Source organism: Pituophis catenifer, unplaced genomic scaffold (assembly GCF_029215685.1).
Source record: "Pituophis catenifer annectens isolate HBS135680 unplaced genomic scaffold, rPitCat1.0.hap2 SCAF_9, whole genome shotgun sequence".
NCBI classification, from domain to species: domain Eukaryota; kingdom Metazoa; phylum Chordata; class Lepidosauria; order Squamata; family Colubridae; genus Pituophis; species Pituophis catenifer.
Window position 1 is genome coordinate 9,163,598 of NW_027256889.1, and position 12,572 is coordinate 9,176,169.

The 12,572-nt window shown below is 43.5% G+C and overlaps 1 protein-coding gene across 1 annotated transcript; it reads left to right on the plus strand.

Annotated features, from left to right (window-relative positions):
- The first annotated feature begins 91 nt into the window (after positions 1–91).
- Positions 92–12,136, plus strand: LOC139321350 (alpha-tectorin-like). The gene is made up of 8 exons (XM_070950021.1): positions 92–156; positions 3,799–3,849; positions 7,062–7,239; positions 7,324–7,605; positions 8,161–8,298; positions 9,132–9,291; positions 11,846–11,993; positions 12,106–12,136. Exons 1-8 carry the CDS (start codon positions 92–94, stop codon positions 12,134–12,136), a joined length of 1,053 nt encoding a protein of 350 aa, XP_070806122.1.
- The last annotated feature ends 436 nt before the right edge of the window (positions 12,137–12,572 follow it).

Genomic DNA, 12,572 nt, shown 5'->3' on the forward strand with positions numbered 1-12,572 from the left:
GTGGGTGTGACCTCCTCCACCATGGTGGGGGGGGGCGTTTTCACCATCCCCAGGCTCTGGAGGCTTTCATTGAGCCTTCAGGAGGGCGAAAATGACCTCCCCCGGGCTCCGGAGGCCCTCCAAAGGCCGGAAACGAGCCCATTTCTGGTACTTCTGGTAGGCCCATTTTTCGCCCTCTCCAGGCTCCGGAGGCTTTCCTCAAGCCTCTGGGAGGGTGAAAACGGCCTCCCCGGGCTCTGGAGGCCCTCTGGAGCTGGAAAAGGCCCCATTTCCAGACTTCTGGAACTTCCAGGAGTCCCATTTTTCACCCTCCCAAGAGTGTCCGTGTGAGCCCTGCACTTACCTGGCATTCAAAACAGGCCCTGTGGAGACTCTGGGAGGGGTGGGACAGGATAGGTGGGGCCAGCCAGTCCTTGCAATTACCGGTTCGGCAAACCAGATGTAAAATTACCATCCGGTTCACCCAAACCGCTCCGAACCGGCTGAATCCCACCCCTGCTTCTATCTCATAAGAGGTGTATTTTTTTTTTCCAGTAATAGCTCGCCAATATCCTTGTAAGGAAAGAGAAGCATTTATTGTATGGTTTGAACAGCAGAGGACAGCAAACTGTAAAATTTGCTTCAAATTTCCTGGGTATTTTACACAAACGGTCTTTTATTCTCAGTGTTTTCTTGCCTTTGGAGAACAATTTCTGTTTAGGCAACCAGGTCTTGGTGAGTCCATTTAGAGACTTTCGTTCTGGAATGCTCAACACATTGAAATTGTCCAGGACAAGCATGATTGCAGCCTACAGTATACCAGGATCTACATCAATCTACTTCATGACATGCCTCAACAGTCTTTGGTCCCTTGTGTTCAGCTCTCAATAGTTAGCACCCTTCACTAATTTCGGATCGGCTGGAGAGGTCACTGTGTCTGCTCAAGGAGCTAGCTCTGAGTAAGCAATGCCCTTTTTTCTTTCTTTCCCAGAGTGGCAGGATAATATGGGTTAGCCTGTTTTGAGGCCCCATAGCATGTGGAAACAATGCCCAGTCTTACAGGAGAGAGATTGGACATCCGCTTAAGGGAGATGAAAAGAACACAGAATAGTTAATAACTGGTTAATGGTTAACTGAATTTTTTTCCCCTCCCAACATTACTTAACTAGCAGTCAAGAATGCCCAGAACTTAGGGTCCAAATGAGCAATTAAATAATTAATCTATTAGTCTATATTCGCTTCTCACCTGCAAATCTACTTTCTGTTCATGGCAGTTTCTCATATATTTGATCTTAAATCCATTCCATGCCTTGTGAGTTTCGCTTGCTTACAACCACAAATTGAGCCCAAAATTTCGGTGGCTAAGTGAGACAGTTGTTCAAAGTGAAATTTGCTCTGTTTTACAACATTTCTTGCAACAATTGTTAAGCGAATCAATGCAGTTGTTAAATTAGTAACACAACTGTTAAGATAATCTGCCTTCCACATTGACTTTACTTCTCAGAAGGTTGCACAAGGTGATCACATGACCCTGGGACACTGCGACGGTCTTAAGTATGAGTCAGTTGCCAAGCATCTGAATTTTGACTATGTATCCATGGGAATGCTGCAACAGTTGTGTGAAAAATAGTCATAAGTCACTTTTTCCAGTGCTGTTGTAACTTTGACTGGTCACTAAATGAACTGCTATAAATCGAGGACTACCTGTATAATGTCAAGTTTGTAAATTCATCTTAGAATATAGAATAATATAGAGAATAGAATGGAACGGAACAGAACGGAACGGAACAGAATAGAATAGAATTCTTTATTGGCCAGCTGTGATTGGACACACAAGGAATTTGTCTCCCGTGCATAAGCTCTCAATGTACATGCAAGCAGCAAGGTATATTAACAAGTATGGCATTCTGGTAAATCAGCCATCAATAGACACATAGACATTAACAACATTTATATAGACCATGCAAAAGAGACAATCAACCAGCCCAAAAGAAAACAAAAAGACTCCAGCACTGCTCCATCAGTAATCAGCATTCAGATCAGCATAGATTAATTCCAAGGTTAACTTCAGACCAACAATCAAGTAAGCAATACCCCAACTGACAAACTGACAAAGAAGCCAACAGTATACAGTCCAGTGGTGGGGTTTTTTTTACTACTGGTTCTATGGGTGTGGCTTGGTGGGCGTGGCATGGCTTGGTGGGCGTGGCAGGGGAAGGATACTGTAAAATCTCCATTCCCCCCAATCCAGGGGAAGGTTACTGCAAAATCCCCATTTCCTCCCAATCAGCTGGGACTTGGGAGGCAGAGAATAGATGGGGGTGGGGCCAGTCAGAATTTTTACTACCGATTCTCTGAACTACTCGAAATTTTTGCTACCGGTTCTCCAGAACTGGTCAGAACCTGCTGAAACCCACCTCTGGTTAGGCTTAGCTACAATGGGAAAAACGCACAGAATCATTATATCCTTGTCAAAATGTTTCTACTGATGCTGGCTTGACAAATGAACCTATTCTTTCCTCTGCGTGCGTCCAGAATTAGTTTTCAATTGCCCTTTCTGGAAGATCGTATATAACCCCTCCTGATGTAGAGAAAACTGAGTGTAACAAAGAACAGGGATCTCAGCCCGTTCATGCACTACGCTGCAGACAACTGATGGGTAAGAATTTTATGCTGGGCTCAGAATGAAGTGGGTGGAAAGTTTCTCCCATTTTTTTGTTTTCCTTTCTGCAAATATTATCTATTCCCCTGCAGTACTTCGTTGATCTTTCAATCATGGTTTAGCATACAAGTTAAAAGAAGGAAGATCCAGGTTGAAATTCTTGTTTTGTCACCAGATTTATCAGGTGAGCTTTGCTGGATCAGACCCTCTCATTTTTTTCCCCCCAGCCCTCCTTTTAAGACAATTATTGGATGGATCAAATTAAATCAAAATCAATTATTGGGTGGATCAAATCAAGTGTGACATTGACGGAAAGTGGCATTTCCCAAACCCGCTGTAAATCTGCAGAATGTTAAAATGAAAGAGTTGGAAATGTTGAATAAACCAATCCACAGGAGCCTCAACTCTCCCTATTTACTTTATTTATGAGTGTTTATAACACTTCATTCTTTAAATATGACAGAAAAGATGGGAAGAGGCTGTAGAAACTCTGGTGAAAATAAGGGCTATAGGAAAGAAAATGAATTGCAACTCATACCAAGAAGGTAAAATAATAGCATTTTAAAGGCAAAGAATATTTCTGAATACTGTTTTTTTTTTTTAAATTTGATTTATATGCCGCCCTTCTCTGGAGACTCAGGGCGGCTTATAGTGTCCTAAGCGATAGCCTTCATCCTTTTGTATATTTATACAAAGTCAGCTTATTGCCCCCACAACTGGGTCCTCAATTTACCCACCTTAGAAAGGATGGAAGGCTGAGTCAACCTTGAGCCTGGCGAGATTCGAACCTGCAGTAATTGCAGGCAGCTGGTCTTAATAACAGGGTGCTTTAGACCACTGTACTACCAAGGCTCTTTGTAATACGAGTTCTTTTTTTTTTTTTATGCAAGATGCTGAAGGGCTAAGCGGAAAATACATTTAAAATGACAGCCGTTGGAGAAATATTTGCTTTAATTAAGTAGACACTTAGCTAGAAGTAATAATATGCATCCCCATTCGATGATTCGGTACACTACTCAGCTATAAACCCCACAGTGTACAATAAAGGTGAGTAGGATTACTGCCAAAAATGTATTAAGAACAACATTAAGCCAGAAATAAATTTATACATTCTTAGGTTTCCTGCATAATTTCTGATATAAGAATTAAAACAACAGCCGGGAATATGAGATCATACCTTCCCTGGTCAATGAAGTTCCTAGCCCTGGGTGAGTTTGTCTCAAAGTTCTTTTCAAATGCATTTATTCATTAATATGCATAATAAAGTTCACAGCATGATTTAGTTTATTGTCACTATTGTTTCCTCGCCCCCCCCAAACTGCAACTCATTTTGTGATTGTAGTGGAGGCATCTACACAACACCTAAACTGCTTGTGTGTCCCTCCTCATGCTCCAAATTTGCAACTAATTAAATTTAATTCTATTTTATTCTGGATGAGATGGGACATTTTATGATTAGTACTGACCAACAGCAATTTATAAAAAGGCAGGAGTGAGTTCCCAATGGAAAGAGGAGGAATTGCTGACTATTAGGGTTCCCCATGCACCAATGGGTTTTTCTTCATTGCTAAGCAGCAACAACGCCCTCATCACTTCTCGCCTGGACTACTGCAATGCTCTCTACGTGGGGCTCCCCTTGAAGAGCACCTGGAGGCTCCAGCTGGTCCAGAATGCAGCCGCGCGGGTAATTATGGGGGCGACATGGCGCTCCCATGTAACACCTCTCCTGAGCGAGCTGCACTGGCTCCCGGTGGTCTTCCAGGTGCACTTCAAGGTATTGGTTCTCATCTTTAAAGCGCTCTATGACTTAGGGCCTGGGTACTTACGAGACCACCTTCTGCCACCGATAACCTCCCACCGGCCAATTTACTCCCACAGAGAGGGTCTCCTCAGGGTGCCGTCGGTCAAGCAATGTCGACTGACGACCCCCAGGGGGAGAGCCTTCTCTGTGGAGGCACCCGCCCTCTGGAACGAGCTACCCCCAGGAATACCACTGATCCTGGACCTCCGTACTTTCCGCCGAGCGTTAAAGACCTTCTTATTCCAGCAAGCCGGGCTGGCTTAAAAATTTAATGGGTTATTTTATGGGGAAAGGGTTTTAAAATTTAGGGAAGCCAAACTGATTTAATTCTGTTTTAATTCTTTTTAATTTTTATACTGTATGTGTTTTAAATTTTGGCTGTTCATCGCCCTGAGTCCTTTGGGAGAAGGGCGGTATACAAATTTAAATAAATAAATAAATAAATAAATAAATAAATAAATAAATAAATAAATAAATAAATAAATATAGTATCCAATGCTTTAAATTTTCTGCTGTGTTCCAGAATGATGTGAAGGGGAATGTTGGAATTTCAACTGCTAGGTTCTATATCTTTTGCCCTGCAGCAGTCAGATTTCCTAGTTACACTTTGGTGCAGTTGAGCTTTCCTTTTTTTTTTAAAAAAAGAAGTTTTTTATTTTTATTTCTCATAAACACATTTACACATGTACAGTCCTTTCCATCATTTTTCATTCATCATTTCTTTTAACTTTCATTTTTCATTTTTTACTTTTTTGAGTTGAGCTTTCCTTATTCCTTCTGTTCACTTGCCTTTTCTCTCTCTCTCGTTAAGCATCCCAAGTGTTGTCTTTGGGAAGTGTGCCTGACACAGGTAAGTGACTTTCAAATGATATTGTAAAATCTGTAGAATATTCCAGCCAATATGAGACACAATCACAAACTATTTGATCTGAAGGCACCAAGGAAAAAACCACTGGGGCCAGTTTGATTGAGGGTGTCAAAATGCAAACAGCCTGAAGTCATTTCCCCTCAGATTCAGGGGTGGGCTTCAAAAATTTTAGCAAGGGGTTTTCTGCCCGGTTGTTGGGTGGGTGTGACCTAGTCGGCCTTTTGCATTACAGTGGAGGAAGAGCGTTTTTGCCCTTCCCAGGCTCTGGAGGCTTTCCTTGAGGGTGAAAACAGCCTCCCCAGGCTCCGGAGGCCCTCTGGAGGCCGGAAATGAACCTGTTTCCGGCCTTCCAGAACTTCCGGTAGGCCTGTTTTTCACCCTCCCCGAGCCTCCGTGTGTGCCCTGCACTTACCTGCATCCAAAACGGGCCACGTGGGAACTCTTGGGCGGGGTGGGTGGGGCCAGCCAGGAGTGGGATTTGGGGATTCTCCAAACTGCACAGAATCTTAGCTAGAAGTTCTCCCTAACCCTATGAACCCCCAGCAGCCCACCCCTGTGCGCATTGAGTTTAAAAGTCTCAGCAAAGGGCACAACTGGAGAAGGCCCTGGCTGAGTAAAGGCTGATATCCCCAATAGCACAAATTCTTGTCCCAAATTAAGCCTGAAAGAAGGATTGGCATGATATTGGGATGATAGCAAACTCTTTGGCAGCTGCCCAAACTGAATGTGATTCCTTCCCAAGCCTTATTCTTATAGAGTTCTTATAGAGTTCTCTTTAACAAGATTTGTTAAATAAAAAGAGTAGGGCATATAAGAATTCCAGCAAGCATACTCATTTCGAACTAAGAATCTATGTATTTCAGAGTATACGAAAGCAGAAACATTTTGACTTTCTTTTGCTCAGTCTTACAGTAAATTTATTTTTTAAAAAAAACATTTATACAGCCACTCTTGTTATATCCAACACTGGATAGCTCCCATTAGTGGGGAACTGGATTTCCCCCCTGATATAGCAATAGCAATAGCACTTAGACTTCACAGTGCTCTAAGTGGTTTATTGAATCAGTTTTATTGTCCCCAACAATCTGGCTCCTCATTTTACCGACCTCGGAAGGATGGAAGGCTGAGTCAATCTTCCCCAGACTCTAGGACTGGCCCATGTTCCTCCCCAGCCTCCTCACTGTCTGACTCCACTGCCAGCTCCGGAGGCTGCTGGCGGACCACAACACTGGTGAGATTCGAACTGCCAAACTGCTGGCAGCTGACAATCAGCAGAAGTAGCCTGCATTATTGCATTTTTTATCCCTGCGCCACCACAGCTCATGTAGGAAAATCTGCAGTTGGTCTTTTATGTTAAAAGGTAAGGTAAAGGTTCCCCTTGCACATATGTGCTAGTTGTTCCCAACTCTAGGGGGCAGTGCTCATCTCCGTTTCAAAGCCAAAGAGCCAGCACTGTCCGAAGACATCTCCATGGTCATGTGGCCGGCATAACTCAATGCCAAAGGCGCACGGAACGCTGTTACCTTCCCACCAAAGTGGTCCCTGTTTTTCTACTTACATTTTTTACGTGCTTTCGAACTGCTAGGTTGGCAGAAGATGGGTCAAGTCACGGGAGCTCACCCCAATATACGGCACTAGGGATTCGAACCGCTGAACTGCCAACCTTTCGATCAACAAGCTTTTATGTTATGGTTGCTCAAAAATCAGTCTGAGAACCAACTCTTGCTGATATTGTAAATGTTGCCCATTAGGTCTTCTACCTACCTTAACCTCTTATCTTTTCTGGGGACCTTTCCAGACACCCTTCTCTATCCGTATGGTCCCCAGTATCAGGACAGAAGCACCCCCAAGGCAGATGATGGAGCATCACCTGAGATCTCCATCTCTGAATTCTTCTTCTTTTATGGGCGGAAATATCATTCCCTTTACGTGAGTATTCTCTAGCCATCTCCTACAAAACCACTCTTGTCTATTGTTCAACCATACCACAGGCCTCTCCTTTCATCCCTCCAGGTGAACAACAATGGGGTGGTGTCCTTTGGCAACCCTGTCAGTCAGTTCACCCCAGATCCTTTTCCTCTGATGGATGGCCGAGCCTTTGTGGCTCCTTTTTGGGCCGATGTGGATAATCGTATCACAGGGGAGGTATACTACAGGGAGAGCCAAGAGCAGCGGCTGCTGCAGAGAGTCACGGCTGATATAAACGCTTACTTTCCACACGAGAAGTTCACGGCTACGTGGGCCTTTGTGGCTACCTGGGATCAAGTGGCTTTCTATGGATCCTTGTCCACCAAGGTAGGCTGATTCAACTGATCTTGAACGAAGGCCATTTCACTCAAAAAAAAGTTTTGCTGGACACCTCCTGTCCAGTGGTGGGTTTCAAAAAATTTTGCCGGTTTGGTGGACGTGGCTAGGTGGGTGGGGGCATGTGACTGAGTGGGCACGGCCAACTTGATTTCACTCACGCCCACACCCACTCAGTCACATGACCCCCCCCAACTAGCCACGCCCACAGGAAAAGGTAAGAAAACTTTTGGAATTTCCACCTATCTACCCTTGCCCTCCCTTCGTCAGTCGCCCCCATTTCTCCTCCTTTAGCAGCCCCGGCCCTACCCCCACTTCCTCCCCCACCACTGCCTCTTTGTTTGGGCTGCTTACCTTCCATGAAGCCAGCTGGTTTACCTTGGGCCGGTCACCTCTCAGCCCTAAGAAGGTGACAATAGCAAACCATTCCCACCCCAAAAAAATGCTTTCAAGAAAACTGCAAAGGCAATGAATACAGGTCAACCAACTGACTTGAAAGCACCAATTAATACAGGATCAATTAATACAATAATCAATTCTCTACAGGTGAACACATTTCAGGCTGTTTTAACTTCCGATGGTAAAATGTCTTTTGTGATGCTGAATTACCAGGATATCCAGTGGATATCAGGCCAAGCAAGTGGCGGAGATGCTCACACAGGCTTAGAGGGCACACCTGCCCAGGTAAGTCTCTTCTAAAGGCACATGTTTCTCAGCCTTTCCCAGCCTGGACCCTCAGGATTTCCCAACAAGGTCTTTGTTGAAAAGGCAAGTGGGAAATGCCCAGATTGGAGATGCTGTATTCAACTAGATGACAGTACCTAGTTGACCTTGATGTAGAAAACCTGAATGAACTTATATCTGGTAATTTGGGTGAGATATTACCAGAAGAAGGGATGTGGTGGCTCAATGGCTAAGATGCTGAGTTTGTAGATCAAAAGGTTGGTAGTTCAGCAGTTCAAATCCCTAGTACCGTGTAATGGGGTGAGCTCCCGTTCCTTGTCCCAGCTTCTGCCAACGTAGCAGTTTCGAAAGCAGGTAAAAAATGCAAGTAGAAAAATAGGGACCACCTTTGGTGGGAAGGTAACAGCATTCCGTGCGCCTTTGGCATTTAGTCATGCCTGCCATATGACCATGGAGATGTCTTCGGACAGCGCTGGCTCTTCGGCTTTGAAACGGAGATGAGCACCGCCCCCTAGAGTCGGGAACGACTAGCAACGACTAGCAAGGGGAACCTTTACCTTTACCTATTAGCAGAAAATCTTGGGAGTGTGGACTAGATTGGGGAGAAAATACATATAAGCACCTGAAGGCAAGTATGACAGAAATTTTTACAGAAAAAGGTATCTTATCCCCATCAACCCAGTTTATTTTCATGCCTATTTTATGGCCAGTGGCATAAGTTTGGATCTTGGGAATTGAAGGCCAAGGTCCCATAATCCATCCGACACCTTCTTGGCCTAAATAACCTCCCATCTTTTTTTGGTAATGCTTTTCCCCCCATTTCTTACTTACAGGCTGGATTTAATAATGGTGATGTTGACAATTACTTCAATATTCCTGGTTCTTGGACTCCAAGCATAATCAACGTCAGCTCAACAAGCAATGTTGTGGACCCCGGCCGCTGGGTATTTGAAGTGGATGTTTTTGCAGTGCCCAATGGATGTGTGTACAAAGGTACATTGAATGTTACCCAGTGACATCATAAGAAAAGAAAGCCACGAAGGACTCAGCCAGAAATCCATTATTCCAGTGATGGATAGTCATGTTCTTCTCATAAATTTAGCCACATGTCAACAGCAATGTCCCCTTCTTTGCACCAGGCGCAGGGGTGAAATCCAGCACGTTCTGACAGGTTCTGGAGAACTGGTAGCAGAAATTTTGAGTAGTTCAGAGAACCAGCAAATACCACCTCTGACTGGCCCTGTCCCCATTTATTGTCTGCCTCCCGAGTCCCAGCTGATTGGGAAGAAATGGGGATTTTGCAGTATCCTTCCACCAGGAGTGGGGAGGGAATGGGGATTTTGCAGTATCCTTCCCCTGCCACGCCCACCAAATCACGCCCACCAAGCCACACCACGCCCACCAAGCCATGCCCACAGAACCGGTAGTAAAAAAAAATGGATTTCACCACTGGCCAGATTGTTGCTTTTAATGACTATCTGTACATAAACCTTCCATCAATTTATGATGGCTAGTCAATATGTCCATGAAAATGCTTCATTTATCCCAAGAACTAGATGTGGAATATACACCTGTTTATGTTTTTTTTTTATTTAGTAAGATGTTCAGCAAGTCTTTAGGCATAAAAAGGGCATATCAACATAAATACCAATAAAATTAATATTGAGGAAGTACAAGAGCTTCATAGTACTTAATATGGAAGGAATATTTATGTTCTGTGTATCTCCTACATGTTCAAACATAGGCCCTTGATGGTCCCTGAATATCTTTGCTTTTGCTTGCATATTAATCTAAGGTCCGTATAACCACAACTGCATTAACCTCTTCTGTATATATTTCATGGCTACTTCCTTATGATATAGTTCCTCCAAGTGGAGTAATCTTTATTACATTAAGACATAGCTTTTGATTTATGAACCACATGTCTTCCTAAACTACCACTGGGAGAGCTCTGAGCACATTACCAGAATGCTTAGAATAAACATGTTTACAGTTCTCCCAATTCAAACTGTGATCCATGGATAAACTGTCATCTTTACTTTCTATAATTCTGTATAAGAGCTCTGTTGATCATTCCCTGGCAGATTCTAATCCTCAAAATCTGTAGGTGTTCCTAGTAGTCACATTTCTAGTTGAAATAATGGGATATTGATTTTGTTAATTTTAAGAATGCATACATTTTTCTTGATTATATTCCCCCAAATTTGGAATTGACCAAAACATCAAAGACTGAACTTTCCATATGGAGTGTGTGTGTGACCAGAAGAATTTTAATGCAATATTATAAGGACAAATTTACACATAATTTGTAGCAATGATTTATAGACTGCAAGCAATTGTGAATTAGGTGGGTTGTTTTGTTTTCAGCATAGGGAGAAGGAAATGGATTTCTATTTCTAGTCAAACACTTGGAATTTTTGGATAAATGTCCAGGTCTTTCTGTTACAAATATATGCATTGTTTCCCATTATAGGGTATGGATATTAATTTTTTGAGGAGAGGGATTATTTTGTTACTTCTGTTACTTAACTTTTCTTTCTGTTAGTTCAGTGCAAATTAGGGGACTGGAGGCTAAAACATATGAAGAACGGTTGCTGGAACTGGGTATGTCTAGTTTAATGAAAATAAGGACTAGGGGAGACATGAGAGTGGTGTTCCAATATCTCAGGGGCTGCCACAAAGAAGAGGGAGTCAAGCTATTCTCCAAAGCACTTGAGGCAGGGGTGGTTCTACTTACCGTATTTTCCGGGGCCATTTTGGGTCTAGCACAGCTGCTTTTACATTGTGGGTGAGCCAGTTGTGTTGTGTGTGTGTAAAGTGTGAAAGTTGTTTTTTTGGGGCTTTTTGTGGCTGTGTGAGGTTCCTGCTTGTTGCAGGGGCCATTTTGGGTCTAGCACAGCTGCTTTTACATTGTGGGTGAGCCAGTTGATGTTTTTTAATTTTTATTTGGTGTGTGTTGGAAGAGGGGTAGTCTTATACGGCGAGTATAGCCCAAACCCTATATTTTAACAGGAAAAGTTGGGGGTCGTCTTATACGCCCAGTCGTCTTATACGTCGGAAAATACGGTACCTTTACTACCAGTTTGCATCATGACCGCGCATGCGCAGATTGTTTCTGATGATGTCCGGGTCAGTGGGCGGAGCCTCCCACTGGTTTTACTACCAGTTCTATAGAACCGGTCCGAACCAGGAGCAACCCATCACTGCCTGAGGGTAGGACAAGAAGCAATGGGTGGAAACTAATCAAGGAGAGATCTAATCTAGAACTAAGGAGAAATTTCCTGATAGTTAGAACAATTAACCAGTGGAACAACTTGCCTCCAGAAGTTGTGAATTCTCCAACACTGGAAGTTTTTAAGAAGAGATTGGACAACCATTTGTCTGAAATGGTAGAGTTTCCTGCTTGAGCAGGGGGTTGGACTAGAAGACCTCCAAGGCCCCCTCCAACTCTGTTATTCCATTCTACAGTATTCTAAATAATAAGCTATCAGAGGCGTGAACTTCCGGGGCTTTCCAAACATTTGCGATACGTCTTTTGTCTTCACAGCTAACTTCTTACCTCTCAATGCCATCTTCTGGAGTGAATCAACCTGTGAGGAGAAGTGCCAGTGCATGCTGGACACTCATACAGTGATATGCCAGGCTGAAGGCTGCTCTGCAGATGAGGCCTGCCAGCCGGTTTCCTGGTACCATGTGTGCCAGCCTATCCACAGTGCATCCTGCCAAGTCTTAGGTGGACAACATTATACCACCTTTGATGGCCAACTGTACCATTTTCAAGGTGATTGCACTTACGTATTGTCTCAGGTATGTGGACTCTCACACAACCAAAGCCTGACGTACTACCAGTTGGAAGCCAAGGTACAACGAACCGGCTTAGTTGCACCGCACGTAGAATATTTGCGCCTGATAGTCTATGGGCAGGAGATTGTTTTAATGACCAATTCTACTGGGCATGTCATGGTAAGTCATCTGAATTAGTGTCCCCAATTCAGCTCATGGCTTACTTCTTCCCCACCTTCTCTGCCCTTCGTTTGCCATTTCCTCTTATTTTTTTCTTCAACTCATTCTCCTTCAGTGATGTGTACTTTAAGGGGAACTTGGACAGACATTGTTTAGGGATTATTTTATTTGGTTCAGTTTAATTCATTAGTAGGACTTCGACTCATGGACCTAAATGGACCTTTCTAACTTTTAGAGTCTACAAATTTTTAATTTTCAACCCTAGCTCAACTGCCCCCAACTGAAGGTCTTTCACTTATAAAACCCTTGCT

Bases quoted from the DNA above. Each gene is read 5' to 3' on its own strand.
- LOC139321350 (XM_070950021.1), top strand. From the start codon at position 92: ATGACCTCCCCCGGGCTCCGGAGGCCCTCCAAAGGCCGGAAACGAGCC. The intron at 157-3,798 runs GTAGGCCCATTT...TTAAAACAACAG, and splicing joins GCCCATTTCTGGTACTTCTG to CCGGGAATATGAGATCATAC. The intron at 7,240-7,323 runs GTGAGTATTCTC...TCATCCCTCCAG, and splicing joins GGAAATATCATTCCCTTTAC to GTGAACAACAATGGGGTGGT.